This window comes from Bufo gargarizans, chromosome 9, assembly GCF_014858855.1.
Source record: "Bufo gargarizans isolate SCDJY-AF-19 chromosome 9, ASM1485885v1, whole genome shotgun sequence".
In the NCBI taxonomy this organism is placed as follows: Eukaryota; Metazoa; Chordata; class Amphibia; order Anura; family Bufonidae; genus Bufo; species Bufo gargarizans.
The window spans coordinates 115,296,991-115,322,373 of record NC_058088.1 but is presented as its reverse complement, the minus strand read 5'-3'; the positions used below and the strand labels follow the sequence as shown (position 1 = coordinate 115,322,373).

The following is a 25,383-nucleotide window of genomic DNA, read 5'->3' as shown; positions in this document are numbered from 1 at the left end:
GTCACACACAAGCGCTCACTACAACCGCAGCGTCTCCTGCTACAAACCGCCTCACTGTGTGTTCTGCTCCTAGTGATGAACTCTTACATAACTCCACACGATCTAATCACACCTCGCCGCACGGAATCACGGGAAAAGTAGTCCACCTCTGTCTCCAGAACTACGAGGTATCATTCCACAAACCCTCAGGCTGTGCTGGGAATTGAAGTCCTGCCTCTGCACACACTTATGGCTGTCCCCATCTGAAAAACTACAACACCCATATTGCATAGCGGCGTCCCGAGTAACGCCACATGGCGCATGCGTAGTAGGTTTTCTGCAGCCCCTGGTAAACAGAGACGTCAGCTAGAAGTTTTGTGGTGTCCAAAACAAAAGGGAAAGTGACATTTACTTCACGGAACCGGCATAGAGAGTGCCAGAGCCGGACGGGCGAGCACGGGGGGCTTCCGGCCGCGGCGCGGGGCTAGACCGCCTCAGCAGCAGGAAAGGCGGCAGTGAGCGCTCACCGTGTCCGTGCAGGCAGCATGGCGTGTGCGGGCTGAACGACCCCGGTGTGTGCACAGCTGGAGGAGAAGCGGCTGAAGACCCGCCAGCACCCGAGGCCTCCGCCATGGAGGGAACTGACGCGACTCCCGTGGACATTGATCCCGACTTCGAGCCTCAGTCCAGACCTAGGTCATGCACATGGCCCCTTCCCAGGCCCGAGCTGTCAGTAGTGCAGCCCGCCACCCCCGCAGAGGAGGGCAGAGCAGACCCCCCGGATGGCCCTTCTCTCGTGCCTGCCGAGGACAGAGGCCTCTCTGACGGCCTGGTGGGGGCAGGAGTGACTCCCAGGAAAGGGGGATCACGGAGGAACGCCTGGGGCAACCAGTCCTATGCAGAACTCATCACCCAGGCCATCGAGAGCTCCCCCGACAAACGCCTCACCCTGTCCCAGATCTACGAGTGGATGGTGAAGACGATCCCCTACTTCAAAGACAAGGGAGACAGCAACAGCTCCGCGGGCTGGAAGGTGAGGTGCCCCGGGCCCCCAGCTCCCCAGTGCCAGGGGGAGGTGCCACACTCATTTCCCTTCCGGGTTTCTGCACCAAATCCCCACCGAAAACTGCACGTGTAACTGGCGGATTTTTGTTGTGGATTTGATGTTACCATTGAAAAGGGCAAAATCCGCACTAAAAATCGCACAGTTGACGCACCGCGGATTTCAAAATCTGCACGGGGGTCAATTTTCACAAGAGTGGAAAAAAAATAATTGTTCCTGACATTTCTGTCATACACTTTGCAGGTTGCCTTGGGGTGCGTAATACGCAGCGCGTGCAGGTCGCCTTGGGGTGCGTAATACGCAGCGCGTGCAGGTCGCCTTGGGGTGCGTAATACGCAGCGCGTGCAGGTTGCCTTGGGGTGCGTAAAACGCAGTGCGTGCAGGTGGCCTTGGGGTGCGTAAAACGCAGTGCGTGCAGGTGGCCTTGGGGCGCGTAATACGCAGCGCGTGCAGGTGGCCTTGGGGCGCGTAATACGCAGCGCGTGCAGGTGGCCTTGGGGCGTGTAATACGCAGCGCGTGCAGGTGGCCTTGGGGCGCGTAATACGCAGCGCGTGCAGGTGGCCTTGGGGCGCGTAATACGCAGCGCGTGCAGGTGGCCTTGGGGCGCGTAATACGCAGCGCGTGCAGGTGGCCTTGGGGCGCGTAATACGCAGCGCGTGCAGGTGGCCTTGGGGCGCGTAATACGCAGCGCGTGCAGGTGGCCTTGGGGCGCGTAATACGCAGCGCGTGCAGGTGGCCTTGGGGCGCGTAATACGCAGCGCGTGCAGGTGGCCTTGGGGCGCGTAATACGCAGCGCGTGCAGGTGGCCTTGGGGCGCGTAATACGCAGCGCGTGCAGGTGGCCTTGGGGCGCGTAATACGCAGCGCGTGCAGGTGGCCTTGGGGCGCGTAATACGCAGCGCGTGCAGGTGGCCTTGGGGCGCGTAATACGCAGCGTGCACACGGAGCAGATTTGTATTTAGAAAGTCCACAAGAAATTCAACAAAACGGCACATAAATCCACACTATTATTTAAGTTTTGGTATTTTTTTTCCTGATGCGGTCTATGGGGAAAATAACTACTGTGTTTTTCGCTTTATAAGGCTACTTTCACACTAGCGTTTTTCTTTTCCGGCGCTGAGTTCCGTCCTAGGGGCTCAAATCCGGAAAAGAACTGATCAGTTTTATCCCCATGCATTCTGAATGGAGAGTCCGTCCCTCAGGATGCATCAGGATGTCTTCTGTTCAGTCTTTTTGACTGATCAGGCTTTTCAGAAAACCGTAGCATGCTGTATTTTTACCTCCGGCCAAAAATCCTGAACACTTTGACTGAACGCCGGACCAGGCTTTTTTCCCATTGACTTGCATTAACGCCGGATCCGGCGCCGTGTGTTCAGTCAAAACGGATCCGGCTTTTGCATGTTAAACCCGAAAAATAGGAAAAAAAAGTTAAAGTCCATAAATGGCGGATCCGTTTTTTCCAATGCATTTTTCCATTGTGATTGAAATCCTGATCAGGATTCAAATGTAATCAGTTTTCACACGTTTTTCCGGATCCGGCGGGCAGTTCCGGTGTCGGAATTGAACGCCGGATTCAAACAACACTAGTGTGAAAGTAGCCTAAGACACACCTACATTTTTGAGGAGGAAATAAGAAGAAAGAATTTGAACCAAAGACGTGCTTTTGGTGGGTTTTGAACTAATGGGGGTCTGTGGATGAAGCACTGTTGTGGGGGTGGATCTGTGGATGACACACATATAGCATCTTATGTAATGGGGGGGGGGGGGTCACTATTCACACAGGGACAATATACTGTGACACATATGATACTGTGACCAGCATAAGATGAATAGTGACCCCCATTACACCCCCGGGCCCCGCTCACAGCAGTCTTTATATGTAAAATCTTTTTATGTAATGCTCCAGCAATAGCTCTGCTTTCTTCTGTAACAATACTCACTATCAAAGCAGCGGTCCGGCCGGCGCGCAACATACCTCACTCAGTCAGTCATGCTCCTGCCAGCTTTATTAATGAAGTGGGAGGAGCATGACCGAGTGCGTGACGTCACGCGCCGGACGGACCACTGCTTTGATAGTGAGTACTGTTACAGAGGATTGCGCTAGTTTAAAGCAGAGCCACTGCTTGAAGATTACAGGAATGGACTTTACATATGAAAACTGCTGTGAGCGGGGCCCGATGTAATGGAGTATAGGGACTGCAACGGGCCCCACCGTGAGTGAAACAGCAGTTGCCGGCCTCCAGCCCCTCCTCCCTCCCTGCTGATACATCGCAGGCTGCGCTGTGAAAAAAAAAAAAAGGGGTAGAAGCCAATTCTCCCAACTTGGGGTCCATTCACACGTCCGTAGAGCTCTCTGGGGGACATTATTACTGCTGAGGAGCTCTCTGGGGGACATTATTACTGCTGAGGAGCACTCTGGGGGTCATTGTTACTGCTGAGGAGCACTCTGGGGGTCATTATTACTGCTGAGGAGCACTCTGGGGGTCATTATTACTGCTGAGGAGCACTCTGGGGGTCATTATTACTGCTGAGGAGCACTCTGGTGGTCATTATTACTGCTGAGGAGCACTCTGGTGGTCATTATTACTGCTGAGGAGCACTCTGGGGGTCATTATTACTGCTGAGGAGCACTCTGGGGGTCATTATTACTGCTGAGGAGCACTCTGGGGGTCATTATTACTGCTGAGGAGCACTCTGGTGGTCATTATTACTGCTGAGGAGCACTCTGGTGGTCATTATTACTGCTGAGGAGCACTCTGGGGGTCATTATTACTGCTGAGGAGCACTCTGGGGGTCATTATTACTGCTGAGGAGCACTCTGGGGGTCATTATTACTGCTGAGGAGCACTCTGGGGGTCATTATTACTGCTGAGGAGCACTCTGGGGGTCATTATTACTGCTGAGGAGCACTCTGGGGGTCATTATTACTGCTGAGGAGCACTCTGGGGGTCATTATTACTGCTGAGGAGCACTCTGGGGGTCATTATTACTGCTGAGGAGCACTCTGGGGGTCATTATTACTGCTGAGGAGCACTCTGGGGGTCATTATTACTGCTGAGGAGCACTCTGGGGGTCATTATTACTGCTGAGGAGCACTCTGGGGGTCATTATTACTGCTGAGGAGCACTCTGGGGGTCATTATTACTGCTGAGGAGCACTCTGGGGGTCATTATTACTGCTGAGGAGCACTCTGGGGGTCATTATTACTGCTGAGGAGCACTCTGGGGGTCATTATTACTGCTGAGGAGCACTCTGGGGGTCATTATTACTGCTGAGGACACTGCAGTGGTTGGGTTTTTATTAAAAAAAAAATTAAAAATATTGTTTTTTCATTGCCATTTTTCAACATGGTTGAAAAGTGGCCATGAAAAACTGACAGTGTTTCAGTTTTTAATGGGCAGCTTTTTTCTTTCCACTGCCGTGTGCATGTAGCCTTCGGCTAGTTTACACTAGTGTTACTAGTTCTGGCAAAGAACACCCTGCCGGCTGAATCTGCTGAATCCCATTATATTGAATGGGGGTGGCGGGCATTGCGGTAACATCTGGCAATGCCAGACCCAGAGTACTAGTAACGTAAGTGTGAAAGAATCCTTAGAAGTGCAGTTCAGTGTATAGAGCCCCAATTCCCGAAAAAGTTGGGACACTGTGTAAAATGTAAATGAATAGTTATTATTTTTTTCATTAAATGGTAAAATCTTTCATCTGTTGTGAATAAAACCTGGGTGTCTGAGATCTGCAGATCATTGCATTCTTTCTGCTTTGGTTTACATTTTACACAGCGTCCTGACTTTTTTTGGAAATGGGCTTGTACATTTTGCCGTGTGAACATGGGGTAAGAGTAAAGCCAGACATTGCGGTCCACTGGCCAAAATCTGCACCAGACTGTGTGGCAGTGTTGCTGATGTGTAGAATAAAACTGCACTGTGCTTAAGGCCTCATGCGCACGGCTGTTGTTTTGGTCCACATCCGAGCCGCAGTTTTGGCGGCTCGTATGCGGACCCATTCACTTTAATGGGCCCGCAAAAGATGCGGACAGCACTCCGTGTGCTGTCCGCATCCGTTGCTCCGTTCCGTGGTCCGCCAAAAATATATAACCTGTCCTATTCTTGTCTGCACTTTGCATTAAAGGCTGTCCGTGCCGTTCCGCAAATTGCGGAATGCGCACGGATGCCATCCATGTTTTGCGCATCTGCGATTTGCGCACCGCAAAACACACAACGATCGTGTACTTGCATGTAAGGCCTAAGGCCTCATGCACACGACCGTTGTTTGGGTCCGCATCCGAGCCGCAGTTTTTTTCGGCTCGGGTACGGACCCATTCACTTCAGTGGGGCCACAAAAGATGTGGACAGCACTCTGTTCCGTTGCTCTGTTCCGTGGCTCCGCAAAGTAAATATAACATGTCGTATTCTTGTCCGTTTTGCGGACAAGAAAAGGCTGTTCCGTTCTGCAATTTGTGGACCCCAAAAAATGGAATATGTGCATAAGGCCTAAGACTGAGAGGACTAAACGTCGCAATTTTTTGTGAATAAACCAGCATGAATTTAAGACTGGCAAGTGCTGCAGTTCTATTTTTTTATTATTATTTTTTTATTCTTGATGATTTGGGGGATACTACAGACTGGTATCCAACACTGTGGGCACCAGCACCATAGACACATTTTGCTATAGATGCGTAAGTGCTGCTACTTTTTTAAGCTGATGTGTAGAAGGTTTCACCCTCTAGGTTGCCTACGGTGTAATCCAGGGCAGAAATCTGCCACATAAAGTGATGTACTGCAGATTTACAGTCCTGTGCCGAAAACTGCGTTAGGCTACTTTCACACCTGCGTTCAGGTGTCCGCTCGTGAGCTCCGTTTGAAGGCTCTCACAAGCGGCCCTGAACGCAGCCGTCTGGCCCTAATGCATTCTCAGTTGAGGCGGATCCACTGAGAATGCATCCGCCTGCCAGCGCTCAGCCTCCGCTCCGCTCAGTGAGCGGACACCTGAACGCTGCAAGCAGCGTTCGGGTGTCCGCCTGGCCGTGCGGAGGCGAGCGGATCCGTCCAGACTTATAATGTAAGTCAATGGGGACGGATCCGCTTGAAGATGACACCATATGGCTCAATCTTCAAGCGGATCCGTCCCCCATTGACGCTCAGGCTACTTTCACACTTAGAAATTTTTCTAAGTTATAATGCAAACGGATCCGTTCTGAACGGATGCAAACGTCTGCATTATAGGAGCGGATCCGTCTGATGAAACATCAGACGGACCCGCTCCGAACGCTAGTGTGAAAGTAGCCTTATCTGCACTGAAACTGCCTCCCATAATGGGAAGGTGCGCGCCTACGCCACAGTTCATGTGACTGAGTTTTTTTTTTTTCATGAGGTTTTCCAGACAGTGCCAAGAATGGACATGTCCATTCTTGTCGTGGTTACCGCGTGGACTCCTCTGGCACCTCATTGGAACTAAACTGAGGATGGGACCGCAGCATTGAAAATAAAAAACAGCGGCAGAAACCGCAGCGGATTTTGGCACTGTCAAAAATCCAACATGTGAACATACCCTTGGGGTTCAGGACCATGGACCTGGTGATAATGCAGTCGGGGGGCAGTGGGTGAGCCTCTGTTGTTTGTAACAGTTGTTCACCAGTTAGAAGCTTTGAAGTCTTATTGGTTACTGATAATTACTTGCACTCATTGGGAAATGTATTAGGGAGCATATTGAACCAGGCACAATGGCTGGTGCGGCAGCAACTTCTTGGCCAGGAGAATAGAACTGTAAGTGCCTCCCATGTACTGTTCTTGGTTCATTATGCCCAATCGTGCTGACAGACTCCTTTTAAAGCTGTTGTCCGGGATCAAACTTTTTTTTTTTTTTTTCTTTCTTTTTACGGCTTAGTCACCGTTACTAGCCGAGTCTATGTTCCCCAATGTTTTTAGGTAGCTTTTATACTGCAGCATGGCTCCTACAGTCCCCAACAGATTGTTTACATATCTGTTTATCTGTGCAATCACTTCCTGCCGCACTGCACTGTGGGTCCCAGCACAGCGTGTCATCTCTTGGTTTCTACATTCTAACATCGCGTCCCTGCACCCGCCCCCTCATACATATTTATGCCTCTAGCACATTACATGGGAGGAGTTTTCTATGCTAACTAGTATAGTGATCTGCCTCCATTCATTATAAAGCTCCATGCCCGGTGACGTCACCGGTGGGGAGGGGCTTAGCGATATGTCGGCTGGCCTAGTTAGCTCCCCTTCATCCACTCTGCATAATTACTTAGGCTGCCAATGACGTCACCAGGCTCGCTGAGCAGCGGAAGAGGAGGCTTTGCTCGCCTGCCAGGGACCATGTATGTCACGGAGACCAAGAAAACTGTCACTTCCGGCCAAGAATTTACTGGATGAAAACGGGGCTTAAGAAATATGGGCAAAAAGTAGTACATGCATGTTTGTAATGTGTACGGCAGTCTAGTACTATTAGACCAATGTCCCCAATCCCAGGCAACCCCTTTAAAGGGGTTTTTCAGTTTCCTATACTGATGACCTATACTCAGGATAAGTCATCAATATCAGATCGGCAGGGGGTCTGACTCCAGGAACCACCGCGATTACATGTTTGAAGAAAACCCAGTGCTGGTGCGAGCGCTATGTCCTCTTGACTTTACCTGCTTGCCATGGACATTGCAGTGGTAAGCAGCTGTAATCGCCGCTGCAATGTTGACGGCAAGCAGGTAAACGGCGCGCTCTGCTATTTTCAAAATCCCCATAAAAATTTATGGGAGCGCACTGTGCTTGTGCAGCCACCGTTTCCATTCACTTTTATGGGGCCAACAGAAGTGGCCGGGTGCTTTTACGAGATAGGTGCAAATCCCACCTCTGGGACTCGCACCTATCAGATATATCCTAGAGATATGCCCCCATTGTCTGAGATGGGAACACTGATGCTGAGGAGAGTCTGTCTTCAGCGTCCTACAGAGTGCTTAAAGGGAATGTGTCACCAAAAATGTTATCTGCCAGTTAAAACCAGATGGTAATATGTCTTCTTTTTTTTCCTAATCTGTTTTTATTTTCTGATTGTTGTTTTTTTTTTCCATTCTATTTCTGAACATGATAATGGGGGCGGCCATCTTGCCTAAGCTGCTTTTGACAGCATTTAAAAAGCATTAAGAAAATTACTTCACAGGAGCCACATTGGCCTATAGACACAATGGTCAGCAGGGACCTCATTGACTTCTATGGGAGAGTTTTGTAGGCCTGCTCTGTGCCCTGTGCAGAGGTCAATGTACAAGGAAAGAATAGATGAGCTCTGACAATCGCCTATTGTGAATGGTGGATCCTGTCTTATCTGTCATTCTAATCCTGCCTGTAATGATATCACCTCTGTGTATAGATAAGCAGTAACTGCAGTGAAGTGATCTGTACAGAACAAAAAGTGGCGCCAATTATTAGGTTTTAGAGCTGCACGATATGGGAATTTTGTGCGATTGCGATTAGGGCCCTAAAAATTGCGATAACGATATGCGATGCAATATTTTAAGGGAATTGTGCTAGAGGTCTATTTGCTTGGATTTTCCCATATGAGCCGCTGACGCGGCTGGGTATGACATAGTTATGGGGGATCTGTGGAGGACGCCGTTATGTGGGGGATGTGTGCTACGACACATATAGCATCTTATGCTGGTCCCCCTCATGGCCCTATGTGTCCCCTCATGTGTCCTAAACTGCACACATAACTGTCTTTGTGTGTAAAGTATTTTACTACTGTCTGAAACAAGCTCTCTCCTATTGATAACATGGCCAGCCTCTGTACTCACTGTCACTATGAATGCACGGTAGCGAGGGTCAGTGAGCTGGCCGGTCGGCGCGTGACTGACGTCACTTAGTAACGCTCCTCCAACTTAATTCAGGAAGCAGGAACGTGACTAAGTGACGTCAGTCACGCGCCGGCCGGCCCGCTCGATGCAGTGCATTCATAGTGACAGTGAGTACAGAGGCTGGCCATTTTATCAATAGGAGAGAGATTGTTTCAGACAGTAGTAAAATACTTACACACAAAGCCAGTTATGTGTGCGGGGCCCCTTCATATATAATCGCAGCATTTTTGGGTCGGCCATATCGCATTTGGCGATTATCGTGATTCAATTATTTTTTCGATATATCGTGCAGCCCTATTAGGTTTCTACCGCGCATGTGCTAGAAGAGCGAGATCACGGCAGCATGCCCATCTAATTGTAGAGAGGAAGGGTAAGGAGCGGGCTTAGCTTTACTTGAAGCAAGTAGGTCGATGCCCCCTTGACTTCAAGCCTGACTTGCAGACGGCGCCAACCGACATTAAAACAGCGTTTTTAACAAGTATAAAGAAAAACATGATTAGCAACACACTGGGGGATACTGTAAGGTACTGTGGTCGGTTTAATATGCGTTTTGCAGGTAACAGGTTCCCTTTAAATATCTATAGTGACATGGAAAATTAAAAATAACCATCAAAAATTCTGTAAAAATATATTAAACGTAAAAACATGGTTTAAATCATAGGTCTTTTTTGATGACACATTCCCTTTAAGATGATCGTATGGAACTAGAGATGACTGGATCTAATCATCTCATCAGCGGGACTTCTTCACCTGTGGGGGTCCGTCCCTGCAGGTGAAGAAGTGCCCACCTGCCACTAGATTGACAGGAGTGGACATTTAGCCCGGCCCTGACAATTTCCAGGATTCCCTGGAGGGAAGAGAGTAGATCTGCCAGTGTTTAGGCCCCTTTCACACGAGCGAGTTTTCCGCGTGGGTGCAATGCGTGACATGAACGCATAGCACCCGCACTGAATCCTGACCCATTTATTTCAATGTGTCTGTGTACATGAGCGTTTTTCTTCACGCATCAGTTCTGCAATGCGTGAAAAATACAGCATGTTCTATATTCTGCATTTTTCACGCAGCCCTGGTCCCATAGAAGTGAATGAGGCTGCGTAAAAATCACTGATTTTCATGGCTGGTTGCTAAGGAGATGATGTGGAGGTCCATTCACTTTATTTTCCATTATAACATGGTTATAATAGAAAATAGCATTCTTTAATACAGAATGCTAAGTAAAATGTCCCTTTAAGGTTAAAAAATTACTCACCTCATCCCCTTGATCGCGTAGCTGTTATAGTCTTCTTTCTTCGTCAAGCGATTTTTAATTTAAAAAATTAAATAAATTGAATAAAAATAGACTTATTTGATTTCACTGCGTCTGTAAAAATATCATGACCTACCACCTCAGATGAACACCATAAAAAAATAACTGTGCCAAAACTCTTCCCGCAAAAAATGAGCCCCTACACAAGAAGGTCGGCAGAAAAATAAAAAATAAATATGGCTTTCAGGAATTGGAGACACAAAAATATATAATATATATAACATTTTTTTAAATGCGTTTTAGGCCACATGCACACGAATGTTGTTTGTTTCCGTGTCCGTTCTGTTTTTTTTGTTTTGGGCGGATAGTATGCAGATCCATTCATTTCTGTCCGCATCAGTATGTCTGTCCCCCCGCAAATAAATAAATAGAACATGTCCTCTTCTTGTGTGTTTTAGGCATTGTTACAATGGATCCGCAAAAAAAAAAATTACGGATGATATATGGATCTCATCCGTTTGTTTTTTGTTTGGGGCGGACCGCAAAACACATACGGTCGCCTTATTGTGTAAAACTGAAATAAATGTAAAAATGTTATAATGGGTATCAATGCATCCGTAACAAATTAACAATCGGCTTTATAAATATATCACACACAATATCAGCACGGTGGCTCAGTGGTTAGCACTGGTGCCTTGCAGCGTTGGAATCCTGGGTTCTCTCCGTGTTTACGTCGGTTTCCTCCCACACTCCAAAGACATACTGATAGGGAACTTAGATTATGAGCCCCATTGGGAAAATGGGATCACTCTTGGGGAGTTTTTACTATAGGGGGCATCATGAACTCATGGCGCAGCCTGCCATATCATCTGCATGTCTCTTCTACAAAAAATAAAATTAGGTCTCCGACCATCTAGTGCAGTGATGGTGAACCTTTTAGAGACCGAGTGCCCAAACTGCAACCAAATACCCACTTATTTATCGCAAAGTACCAACACGGCAATTTAACCTCAATACCAAGTATAGTATATCTTCCATGTACTTTATCATTTAGCTATAATAGCTTAATAGCCTACATACAATGCGCTGCCTGTGCTGTTCACAGTGCGTCCTGTGCGGATTAATGGCAGGAAAAGTCTAAAGCATATTGGTACGCCATAGACTTTTTTCCAAGGCGCGGATGCCCACAGAGAGAGCTCAGAGTGCCGCCTCTGGCACCCGTGCCATAGGTTCACCATCACTGATCTAGTGTACGGTTTACATGGATTACATTTTGGAGAATGTGAAAGGACAAGTCCGTGAAAAGTTGTGATGGGAACAATGACCAATACATTGCATTAGCCAATTAATAGCTTCCAAGCAGAATCTCAGTAGAAAAACAGTCAGCTCCCCTCATGTCCTCCGTGCGCGGTACAAGCCAAGGCAAACTCCGGCATACATAAAAATCAAAAGAAAGTGATCCAGCACCGGAACAATTCTGTCGTTGCAATGTCTTTATTTTTCACATATACCTGGGGCAATACATGCAGTGGAAATCTCCCTCCTACTCCAATTCGGTTGACATAGCCTATGGCTATGATTAAGAACCGCAGTGTTCGAAACATGTCAGCCGAATTGGAGTAGGAGGGAGGAGATGTCCACCGTATGTATTGTCCCGGTGCTGGATCACTTTTTCTTTTCACTTTGCTGAAGCGTCTCTGACCTGTACAGTCCATACTAAGAGATCATAGCGATGGCTCTTTGGCTTCTGGTTGCAGCAGGAGACCGCTTGGGAAGTGTGGATCCAGCAGAGGTGATCTGGCCAGCTTCACAGCTCTCTAGCTTTCTAATCAAGATGACATTTGTCATTTTATCTCTTATCATATATGCACAACTTATTGTTGGAAGTGCTTGTCTATCGGCTGCATCATTGGTGCATTTTTCCTGTTATGTCCCAGTGAATGTATCTCCTGGAAAATATACATGCAACATTTGGACTTGAAGCCATGGCCGTATGTACAGTTACAGGCAGAGGTCGCAATAACGCCTGTACAAGCGTCATAAACGTCTTAGACTTTACCCTGCTTTTCATCAGCGCAGGGCGCTCTGTGAACTGCACAGGCAGCGCAGCAATGCTGCCTGTGCCTGCAATTACCAATAGCAAAGCTCCGGACAGCATGGAGGTTTTCTATTGGTTAGTTTGGGCAGGCGCAGGAGCGATACAGGTCCTGCATCAGGGGAAGTTGGCAGGCGCTGGAAGGAGGAGTGGCTGGCTCCCGGGGGTACTTGAATATGGAATGCCGGGTGTGCTGCCCAAGGGCCTTGGCGGCGATGGAGCTAAAGACTGGACCTGGACATGAAGATGGATGCAGAACGAGGTGACAGCAGCATGTAACGTAACCATGTGTGTGATGTATGTAGTGCAGTGTGTGATTATCACGCGCTGCTACATACATCACACGCTGCTTTACATACATCCCACACATGTATACATCACACGCTGCTTTACATACATCCCACACATGTATACATCCCACGCTGCTCTACATACATCCCACACATGTATACATCCAACGCTGCTCTACATACATCCCACACATGTATACATCCCACACGCTGCTCTACATGCATCCCACACGCTGCTCTACATGCATCCCACACGCTGCTCTACATGCATCCCACACGCTGCTCTACATGCATCCCACACACTAGGGCTGCATGATATATCGCAAAATGAATCGAATCGCGATAATCGGCAAATGCGATATGGCGAAAATGCCGCTATTATATATGAAGGGGCCCCGCGCACATAACTGGATTTGTGTGTAAAGTATTTTACTAGTGTGTAAAACAAGCTCTCTCGTATTGATAACATGGCCAGCCTCTGTACTCACTGTCACTATAAATGCACTGCAGCGAGCTGGCCGGTTGGCAGGTTTTCAGGAAGCAGGAGCGTTACTAAGTGACGTCAGTCCCGCGCCGGCCGGGCCGCTCGCTGCAGTGCATTCATCGTGACAGTGAGTACAGAGGCTGGCCATGTTATCAATAGGAGAGAGCTTGTTTTACACACTAGTAAAATATTTTACACACAAATCCAGTTATGTGCGCAGTTTAGAACACATAGGGCCATGAGGGGACCAGCATAAGATGCTATATGTCTTATGCTGGCCCCCCTCATGGCCCTATGTGTCATAGCACAGATCCGCCCCAACTATGTCATGCCCAGCCGCTTCAGCGGCTCATATGGGAAAATCCAAGCAAATAGACCTCTAGCACAATTCCCTTAAAATATCGCATCACATATCGTTATCGAAGTTTTTACGGCCCTAATCGCAATCGCACAAAATTCCCATATCGTGCAGCGCTACCACACACGTATACATCCCACACGCTGCTCTACATACATCCCACACACGTATACATCACACGCTGCTCTACACAAATCACGCGCATGTATTTGGTGCAGTATGTAGTGAATGCAGAAAGGCTATTATAGCCAAATGGTAAAGTACAGGGAAGATTGTAGATCGGCCATATTGGACTGGACATTATAACTTTGCTATAATAGCTTGATGTTATTTAGACCAGTAATGGTCCCCTGCATAAATCCCCATCTCTTAGGCCCTGTTCACATCACCACTATTTATTTCTGTTGATCTGCTCATCTAATGGAACAGAACAACTGAAGTGGTGGATTGGGTACGTAAGGCTGTTTTTTTGTAATACGATCAACATGCACAACAAATGCCATGCTGTGACCTCCATCACCATGGAGTTCCATTGTAAAAAAAAAAAACCTGGGAGCTCAAAAACCTGGCATGTAACGGCTCCCTCTAGTAGGGATCGGGGGAGGTGGATGCAGTGTGCGGCTGCCTCGGTCTGAGGCTGCTGCAGATAGGTTCCTATGGAGGGCAAGATTTCAGGGCGGTGCCCTGAGGGGCTAGGCCAATCCCTCTGTTTTTCAAGCACATTATTAGCATATATACTAATAATATTAAGAATTTGTCTGCAACAAATCCGTACCTGTTGGACATTTATGACATATCCTAATACCAATTTATTTTCTTAACCAGAACTTTGATACAAAGGTGCACATGATTGTAAATTGTAATGTTTTGTAAAAAACAAACAAAAACATAAATGTTTGTGTCTAAAATCAAGTTTCAAGCAAAACGTCACACACATAACACGGAAAAATGATGTGCAATGTTTGTACATGCCTGATGCTAATGTCTACTAAATAAACCTTGAATCTCCATGATCCGAAAGTTGGTAAACATGTGACTTGGAGCCGACGAGGGTCTCATGTTCATGAGCTCTGGGAAACCCTGTCCTCCTGTTGGGATGGCCCTGCTGACCAGCCAGTGGTTGATGGCTTTCTCCCCATCCATGTGAAGGTTTCATTTAGACATCCTCTGCGTGAGATGGCATGGCGTTCACAATCACTCTGACTTAACCCAGTTGAGGTGGGTCGGGATCAGTTGGATTGCAAGGGAAAGCAGCCAACAAGTGCTTAGCACATCTGGGAACTCTTTCAGGATTGTTGGCGGCAGAACATGATGTTTGCCGGCAGTAGATTGTAATTACACAACTAGTCAGTATTGGGAACAACGATGGCATTAGCCATCACATACCCCCCCCCCCCCCCCCCATACTCTGGAGCAGATCGCTGCATGTAATACCAGCAGTCTCCTCTTGCAAGCAGATGATTGTCGGGAAGAAACACTTCTCTCCCGACAATCGCCTGCTGTATCTGCCAGTGTATTACCAGCTGGAGTCAAAGTGTGATAATATTGTGGTGTACAGACTCCACAGCCCTGGTTGGAAAATGATTCCAGGCTAATTGAGAGAGTACGAAGAGTGTGCAAAGCTGTCAACAAAGCCTAAATGTAAAAAGTCTAAAATGTAAAACCAAGTTTGGTTTAATTTTTTTGTTTGTTTACTGCTTACTGCTTCAAGCGTCCGTAGCGTGTTTTGCGGATCCGCAAAACACGGGCACGGCAATGTGCGTTCCACATTTACGGAGCCGGGCCACAACATCGCAATGAATGGGTCCGCAATTCGGTTCCGAAAAATGCGGACCGAAATTGCGGACGAGTGAATGGGGCCTAATTCTATGTGTTCCTTCATTTTTTTCAATAGAAAATAAGAAAAAACTGGAATATAAGGATGTGTTCAGACTTTTGTATTAACATTTTTTATTTTTGTAAATTGAAATTTTTCAGGATGGCATATACGCATTACAATGCAGTGAGCAAAGGATGTGTTCAGACTTTTGTCTGGTACTGTATACTTGCCCGTCATTACATCTGTCATTTCAGCTTGATAAAGGTCCAAAGCTTGATCAGGGATGGCCAACCTGCGGCTCTCCAGCTGTTGTAAAACTACAATTCCCACCATGCCCTGCTGTAGGCAGTCTGGGCATGCTGGGAGTTGTAGTTTTGCAGCAGCCGCAGGTTGGCCATCCCTGCACTAGATCAATACAACCCTAAACGGAGTGAGACGAGAAATAATCCCTTGTGATGTTATGTAAAACCATGTTGGCTTATTGAGTTTCCTGGTCTCCCTGCCTTTCAGTACGTTGAGTCTGTTGCCCCCTTGTTGGGGTGGTGTTATCCAGTCTTTGACTTGGTATCTCAATTGGCATATTGAATGTTTAGCTCTTGTGATGTGTTCTACAGGGGTTGTCTGTTTTTCCCGTTTGTTTGACTTGTGTTGTGAGGCTCTGTTTTTTTTTTTTCTTTGTGTGGTCTCCTACATAGCCCAAGCCACAAGGACACTTTTTTAGATTCATGACAAAGTTGCTTGGACCAGTTGTGAGGTAGGTGAATGCTGGGGCTTTTTGTGAAATTGCCATATTACACACATCCCAAGCATGGAAATGTGCCTGTAATGGATATCCCTCTAATTGGTTTGTGGTTTGCGTTAAAGGGCCAGTGTTGAATTTTATCAGGGATTCTTCTACGTTTCCAGGTTATCTCTATGCCATAATACTTTTTTTGTGAATACTTCTAGGTAATGATGAATTAAAATCTGCCAGAATGTATTAATTATTTTTTGATCTTGGTCCTTGATTGGTGTATGTTGTAACACACGGTGTTTGATCTATGTGTATGTTGTTCTGTTTGGGGATTAGTAGGACCTCTCTTGGTATGTTATATGTGGTTGACATGTTCCTTTAGGAAGGATTTAGGGAATCCCTTCAAAAAAGTTTATTTCTTACGCGTAATGGGGTCGGCATCTATGCACTTCGGCGTCATGAGCTGAGAGCGCAGTAGTGATCTAATAAGTGTAGGTGAGTGTCAATTGTCATACCTTAGAGGTTCTCCAGTTACATCAAGAAAATGACACCTGCAGTCGACTTTCTGCATTGTATGTCGTCAGATGATGATCTGAGTGTATTTTGACGACTCCAGCACAAGTGCAATCTGTGACCCGCACCCTTTGTTTACATCCCAGCGCAAGATTCAGGGAGCGTTGTAGTCAGCAGTGTAAACAGAAGTGGATTTTAAAAGGGTTATCAGAGACTATAAAATGCCCCACATACACCCGGGTCCCTCACACTGAATATACTTGCCTTCCCCACGCCGCTCCTGGTTCCCATACTGCCGTTGGCGCTTCTCCCTGCGCACAGATCAAAACATCCGGTGTAGAGGGGAAGGGGGGGATAAGCAGCCAATGGCAGGTGGGGAGGGGTGCTAGGGAGGCTCGTCCCCCATCACCGCCTGTTATTGGCTGCTCCCCCCCGACACCGGATGTTTTCATCCACGCACAGGACGCAGCGGCAGCGGCAGTATGGGGACCAGGAGTGGCGTGGGGAGCGAGGTAAGTATATTCAGTGTGAGGGAACCGGGCATATAGGGGGCATTTAATAGCCTTGCATAACCCTTAAGGCTACTTAACACTAGTGTTTTCAATTCCGCTATTGAGATCAGTCTTAGGATCTCAATAGTGGGGGAAAACTGTTTTGTCCCCATTCATTGTCAATGGGGGACTGAACTAAAGGGAACTGAATGTTCCAGAATGCGTTCCGTTTGGTTGCGCTCCCATCACAGACAGAATAACTTTGCAAGCAGCAGATCTGCTACTGTCGCATTCAAACTCCTAAATGGCTGTGAAACGTATGCCCCATGTCACATATTACTATACAGTCGGAGGTGCTTTCAGTGCCTGGAACGTGCACTCGAGGCCGACCAAAAGTGCTTAGACAGCCATTTTGTTGCTCAGAAGTAGCGCGCCTGGGCTGCATAGCAGATCTATGAGCAGAGACGCATCAGTGCCATGTCCTCTGAGGGGTAAGATAAATGCTTTATGGTTACTTATATACATGACATACGGTAGCCGCTAAACAGGGGAGTAATGTCAGACTCATGCGGAGCATCGATAACATCTACATCCTCCTATTGTCCATCCCTCTTTGAATTATGCAATGCCTTATATTATGGGTGGTGTGGCAGAGACTTGTCATTAAAAATGCAATCGGAGACCCAAAGCATAAAAGGGGGCTGCTAAATCATCCTATAGGTTAATAGTACATGTTAAGTGCTAAGTCGTTGGGATATATCCTTCACAATAGAGTAGTGGTTAGAGAAATTGGTGATTAGTGGACAAATGAAGTGGTCATAAAATCTTACAGGTGAATACTGCTAATTGCTCTGATTTAGGGCTCATGCTCACAAACGTATTTTTTGTCCGCATCGATGTGCATTTTTTGCAGGGTTGGATGCAGACACATTCACTTCAACCGTGTGCTGTCATCATCCGTATGTCCGTTCCACGTCACCTTAAAAAAATAAAAATAAATAGGACATATCCTATTCTTGTCCGTATTATGGACAAGGATAGAACTGTTCTGTTATGGGTCGGACATTCTGTTCAGCAAAATGCGGAACACACACAGCCAGTAGCCATGTTTTGCCCAAGAATGACTACCTCCGTGTGCGTATTGCCTTCCTGTTACTAGATCGATATGCTGTATACTTACCCAGTCTTTGCATACTCTAGTCCTATGGCAGAAAGGGTTCTTATGGACCTGCACCAAAGAGTTTAAATGGACGGTCCCGTTGCCTCCTTGTAAGCTGGATAGGGCTCATGAGCACATGCTTTGTGCATTTTTCTCTCTCCCATTAATAGAAATGGCTATTCTCGTCCTCAATGCAGACCAGAATAGGACATGTTCTATAATTTGCAGAATGGACTTTTTTTTTTTTTTTTCTGCGGACCTGTAGAAATGAATGGGTTTATTGCGATCCACAGTAAATTCCGAGTGGACTCTGATGCAAATGATGGTCATGTGTCCTAAAAGTACAGATACACATTGCCAGTACATGTGTATACTAAAGGGCTAAAACTAGCTGGAATACATGTGCTGTGGAGGTATTCTCCCTGGAAATATTGCTCCGGTGTGACACGGAGTTCCTACAGGCCTATACCGACCTGTAGTGCACTTGCAGGGTTTTGCACACACCTGCCATGTGTATGCGTTAGTCAACAACAACACTGTCACACCTACTAAGGGGACAGCTACACGGCGATTTTGGGTGTGACACATGCTCCCAGTTATCTCGGTGTAACAGGGCTGCCATAGGAATGAATGGGGCCACAGCACATCAGCATGTGAATTGCAAAAAATCTAACTGTGCTGGATTTTTTTGCAATTTATGTGTGGTGGTCATAGCAAACATTCGAGTCCTGATGTCACCCCATTCATTCCACATGCTACACTGTGATACTTACCCAAAATCGGTGTAGCTATACTACTAGGATTTTGACTGCTGTAACTGCAAGTTAATTCATCACCCCGGGACTTTTTGGTCACAAAATTGCATGTCTATAAGTGTTCTCATCACTCATGTGGGTAATCCACAAATAGTTTCTTCATCCCATTCTGTGTCACGGCTAGTGCTTTGTACGGGTGGCTATCCCTCCATAATGACAGAATTGTCCGGGATCCCTTGTAGCACTGCACCCATTCCTCCTCTCCTGCTCTTCTAAAGTCCCCAGATTCAACACATCCGAATCTACACTGGAGGATCAAGACACCAGGCATAGCACCTTTTGATAAAATTCGACAAATTATAAAGGAGTTCTCTGAGACTGTAAATGCGGTGTCACATTAGTAAAAAAATAAATAAAAAACGTACATGTCACAAGTTCCTCAAGTCCAGGGCCAAGCCCCCATCTCTGCCACTTGTGTTCCCCGCTGTACCGGAAGTGTGATGTGCCGTCAATGGGCGCATCCCCACTGTGGCCAACATAAAAGCTGAGCTTACATGTGCAGGTGAAGTGGGGAACTATGGAGCAGGCAGCGAGTGTCGGCATTATTACATGGTTGGCACCCCCCTGCAGTGCCACAGTCAATAGACAGCCGACTTCAGCGCTTAGACAGAAGGGACTGTATGGGACTACCAATTACCGCCCCACGATGAGGTTGTGGAGTGTTGAGCAGTTGCCATGACAGCCAATCTAGGGCCCAGTAAAAAGAAAAAAAAGTAAAACCATTAACCCTTTAATGCAAAATGACTGCCTTTTGCATGTAAGCAGCTCATACAGCTCCATACACATTGGGTGCAGGCTGTGTAATGCAGCTGACACACCGCTGCAATGATTGGAATTGTAGATGACTCTGATCCCAGTCATTTAACCCATCAGATGCTGCATTAATAGCAACCACAGCATCTGAGAGGTAAGAATGGGAGCTGAACTCCAGTATCCTGACAATAAAATATATATATTGTGAATCTGTTAGACTAGTTTCACACAGGCATTGCCGGAAAAGATGCGGGTGCGCTGCAGGAACATGCGCTATTTTTCCGCGTGAGTGCAAAGCATTGTAATGCGTTTTGCATGCGCGTGAGAAAAATTGGCATGTTTGGTACCCAAACCCGGACTTCTTCACAGAAGTTTGGGTTAGGTGCTGTGTAGATTGTATTATTTTCCCTTATAACATGGCTATAAGGGAAAATAATAGCATTCCTAATACAGAATGCTTAGTACAATGGGGCTGGAGGGGTTTAAAATAAATAAATAATGTAACTCACCTTAATCCACTTGTTTGTGCAGCCCTGCTTCTCTTCTGTCTTCTTCTTTGAGGAATAGGACCTTTTTGATGACGTCACTGCCCTCATCACATGGTCCATCACATGATCTTTGACCATGGTGATGGATCATGGGACGGACCATGTGATAACCGTAATGACGCCACCACAGGTCCTTTTCCTGTGCCCAGCAAAGATGAAGACATTCTGTATTAAGAATGCTATTATTTTCCCTATAACCATGTTATAAGGGAAAATAATAATGATCGGGTCTCCATCCCGATCGTCTACTAGCAACAGTGTGTTTAATAGGGTTAGTCCTGTCTGTAGGTGCTCTTTAAGGTAGAGATGACAATAAAAAAGTTAGAGGTTGCAACACTTTTCAAAGTCTGTTAATTCTGATTTACTTAATAGAAAAAAACCTTTATATAACTCTTAGTTGCAAAGAAATAAATGCTGGCATCATTGTATCATTTAATTTTTTTAAATGTTTTGGGCAGAAAATCTCTTAATGCACCACGTTTTAAAAGCCAAAGCTAGTCATAATGTTTTTCATGATTATAATGTTTTTCCACATTGTGTTGCTTTTTTGCAAACAGCTACAATCCACCCCTGTTCCCTCCAGTAATTTGTTGTGCTTTTTCCTTATTGCAGAATTCAATCCGTCATAACCTGTCTCTGCACAGCAAGTTTATTAAGGTTCACAATGAAGCAACTGGTAAAAGCTCTTGGTGGATGTTGAACCCAGAAGGTGGAAAAAGTGGTAAAGCACCACGTAGAAGAGCTGCATCCATGGACAACAGCAGTAAGCTGGCAAAAGTGCGAAGTAAAGTTTCTAAGAAAAAAGCCCAAGGTCCTGGAGAATCAACTGCAGGAAGCCCTGGTTCACAACCCCCAAAATGGCCTGGCAGTCCTTCTTCACGCAGTGGAGATGATACTGATGTGTGGACCAGTTTTCGGCCACGAACAGGTTCCAATGCTAGTAATATTAGTGTTCGCCTATCCCCTATTTTGACAGAACCTGATGATGTTGCTGATGAAGAGCTGCACTCTTCACTTAGCTTCTCAAACAGTGTACCCCCTACTGTCTCTGAGGAATTGGAGCTTATTGATAGCTTAACCATGTTGTCTTCAGGAGCACCACTACAAGGAGCCCCCAATTTCTCAATACATTCACCTCAAACTCTGTCTTTTGGTAACTCTCTGTTTGGTCCACCTGATGCTTCTCCTGTGCGGGGTCCTTCTGGACTCTTTCAACGACCTCAGACTCTGGAAGCCCTTTTAACTTCTGATTCTCCTCCGCCTAGTAATGTTATGATGACGCAGGTTGATCCTGTCCTGGGACAGAGCGGAGGACAAAATCTACTTATGTTGGGTGGTCAGAGTAAAGGTAGGACACCTGAGCAACCAACTATTTCTCTCAATGCTTTGGTGCCTCCTAATGTTCTATCAATGATGGGGCCTCCTCCAGCCACTTCTATGCCATCCCCTAAACCAAATTCCTTTGGTGCAACTTCAGATCGTCTTCCCACAGATTTGGACATGGACATGATCCTTGAAAATTTGGAATGTGACATGGAATACATAATTAACAATGAGTTGATGGATGAAGGTGGTCTTGATTTCAACTTTGAGCCCATACATCCTGGCACCAACCAGAACAACAACCATAGCTGGGTACCCAGTTAAGGAGAGGTATAGTAGTACATGAAGTTTTGCAGCTTTGGCTGCACCGCGAAGTGAGTTGATGTGGTTACTAACTAGTTCATTATATCACATTTGCTTAACTCGTTTGTTTCTTTCTTTGTGCAGATGCAGTGGGAGGCTTCGCTTTATTTTTATTTTTTATGGATCCAGTGAAGAGTATTGGCGTCATGGATACAGTGTGTGGACTTGGCAAGACCTTTGACTGAGTTCTCCAGCCAATAGCACTATATAATGCCTCAGTATAGCACTATACACATGTATACCTGGGCTCAACTAGAGACAAAGCTGACATGCATTGCATATGCTATGCATTGAGAACATACTCCACCCTGCGGTTCCTGAGCGTGCATAATGCATTGCCTGCCATATGGGTAATATATGTGCAAGAATAGAATTACCAGAAACTGATATCATAATGCAGCATAAACATATGTTTGCAAATGGTTGTGGATGTATAGTGGGATTTTGTGTATTCTTCTCTAAGATAAACCAACTTGACAATTTGTCAGAGAGAGTAACTGAACAGGTTATTGAAAATGAATAGGTATTTCAGAACTATGACCCTGGTCCCCGAGTTTTTGGCCATATCAAGTTAAGAATAGTTTCTCATGGACTGTACAGTTCTCTAGCAGTTACCCTCCTATTGTACGCTATATGTAAAACTTTGCATATAGGTTGTATTGAGCTGTATACAGCTGAGGTGCAGGCACCAACCCAAATGTAATCTAGCCTAACAATATGAATATAAGTAAGAAATTAATAATTGTAATTTTAAAAAATATATAATTTTTATACTCATTTTGTAGTTCTCAGAAAGAGGGTACTTTGTACCCTTTTAAAACACTAAAGATGCAGATGTGGAAAAAAAAGGGTCAAATTGTCCAGTCACCATATACCTTTATTACAGCATTATCTTTAGCGTGATTGTCTTTGCTTAGCCATTTAGCTTGACCCATTTCAAATGGGTTTTCAAGGTGTTTAATATTAATGAGCTGTCCTCAGGATAGGTCACCGGTACCTGATTGCTGGGTGTCCGACACCAGGCACCTCTGCTGTTCGGCTGTTTGAACAGTGCTCAACCACAGCACCATCCATAAACAGCAGCTGTGCTTAGTATTGCAGCTCAACCCCATTCACTTGAATGAACTGAGCTGTTCTGAGGCCATGTGACCAGTGAACATGACATCACTGGCCTAGGAAGAGGCTGGGGTGCTCACGGAGTAACGTGACCTCTTCAGACAGCTGATTAGCAAGGGTGTCGGGAGTTTGACCCCCACCAAAAAGATATTGTCATCAATATTACACGCGTGACACATACTGTAAATACCGTATTTTATTTCTTAAAGTCATCAATATCTGATAAGTGGGGGAATGAATTCCGGCACCTCGATCGAGCACTAATGCACCCGCTTCATTGTTTACAGCCTTCGTACTTTTGTATTGCCTGGTATTGCTACTAAATTCTGTGCACTTGAATGGGACAAAGCTACAGTGAGCTGCAATGCCATGTACAGCCACTATCAAAATACACTGCTCAGCCAATCGGCTTATTGGTGCGGGTGTCGGTAGTCAGGCACCTGATGGCCTATGCTTAGGGGTCTCAGAAAACCCCTTTAAGTCCAGAGACATTTAAAATGAGCCACATGGTTATATTTTTATAGATACTAATTATTGATATTTTCTTTATGGTTTGGCTCCATGGTCTCTAGATTGGGCTATTTTTGTATTGTCCTATTTTATGGGAGCTCCAACATATACATTGCCAATAGTTGTTCTCCCAGGATTTGACTCTTTTCAATACCAGATTAAAAATCTATTTTTTCAAAAGCCGCCTTCTATTCAGAACTGCCTTACATGTACCCCAAAGAAATGAAAAGGGCTCTCCTGACACCACAAGAGATTTCCTTTACTCCAGGTGTCATGCTTTTATAGTACATACTATGATATTCATGCCAAGATCCTATTTTTTATTTTGTTTTTATATTTTTGCTTTAATGTATGTTTTAAAACTATGGGTACTCATATTTAAGTGGTTATCCCTTTAAAATGTCCAATCCAATGCTACATTTATTTCCTGAGTCTAGTAGCACCCTCTGTTAAACTGTTAATTGCTATAGCAGATCAGCCTGTTTCGCTTTTTAAGTTGTTTTTATTATTTTCGTACTCTTCAGCAACATTTCTGAACGTTTAATGAGCTATCATTACAGTCCCACCTCGCTTCACTGCAGCGAAGAACTTTACGTGTTTAACACTAAAATGTCTGAACCAATCGGAGGTGATGAACAGAAGCTGCAAGGCCGTAGTTAGATGAGGTCCTCTCTGATTCAGGTTTACCGGCTTCATTCATTCATGCTACATTATAGTTTTCAGTGATGCTAAAGATATGCAAAATGGTGTGCCCATGATTTGTGACCATTTTCACTGAACACATTTTTGTAATCCAACTTAATTTTGAACTAATTTAGTATATTTTATAAAAATAGATGTAACAAGACTTAAGTTTACTGCATATATTTTACACTTGAAAGTAAGATTGTTGAAATTAGCAAAGTATATGTTTTAATCTGGAAAATGCTGGAGGTTCTGCTAAAAGATGTAGATGCAAGAAATTGATCTAAGGGTGTGAAGTTCTAATGTATGAAGGGTGTCGCATATAGTGAAAGCCACTGAGCTGAGGAGAGACTTTGAGGGTTAAAGAAAAGACAGGTAGTGACAAAGAACGAGGCAGTTTATTGTTTTCAAGCCTTCATCCATTTTAACACTGCAGTTTTTTTTTTTTTTTTTACAGAAGTAAGCTTTTATGGAGTTTTTATCTTTAGATTCCGGGAAACTGCTTTCTTTGATGTTGAATTATGTTACCTTGGGTATTGATAGGTCATTTAAAGTGTTAGTCATTTAAAAAAAATAATAATAATAACTCTTGATTTTTCATGTCATGGTGAGGGCCCAGATACTGAGCTTTGAGACCTGTAATCAGCTGTTTGGATGTCCTTGGAGAAGGAGGGGTTGGCGGTGTATGGACTCATAGACTCTCTGAGCCTGCACTCCGCTCTGAGTAGAACAGACCTCTTGATTGGTGGGGGTCTCAGCGCTTGAATTATTATTATTATTTTTTTTTTTAAGTGACCTGAACACTTTAAACTTAACTGTCACTAAAACGTGTCATAAGTCACTGATCTGTTTGGGGATCTGGCTGCATTAATCTGCACTGCAAGCTCCATAACCATCATGCATTTCTGGCTTTTGCTTCATGGATAGCTTGGACCAAAACTAACTCCTCCTTTGGGTCAGTGGGAAAAACTGCAGCCATGTCCCCATGGCCTGTTTTTTGAAATGTCAAATCTGACGTGTCAGAAGGCACTAATCCCTTAGGAATCTGGGGGTTTCTCACCCTGGTACCACCTATCACAGCATAATAGAATGTACATGAGAATTTAAAACATTCAAAAGGAATATAGTGTTTGAAAATAATTTTGTGAAAACACTACGGGGGTTTATTACAGGCTGGTGT

The 25,383-nt window shown here is 45.5% G+C and overlaps 1 protein-coding gene across 1 annotated transcript; it reads left to right on the top strand.

The window, feature by feature from the left end:
* Window positions 1-317: 317 nt before the first annotated feature.
* FOXO4 (forkhead box O4) lies at window positions 318-24,992 on the top strand. The gene is made up of 3 exons (XM_044306221.1): window positions 318-1,012; window positions 20,820-21,860; window positions 21,978-24,992. The coding sequence occupies exons 1-2, from the start codon at window positions 611-613 to the stop codon at window positions 21,852-21,854; spliced, it is 1,437 nt and encodes a 478-aa protein (XP_044162156.1). The 5' UTR covers window positions 318-610; the 3' UTR covers window positions 21,855-21,860; window positions 21,978-24,992.
* The last annotated feature ends 391 nt before the right edge of the window (window positions 24,993-25,383 follow it).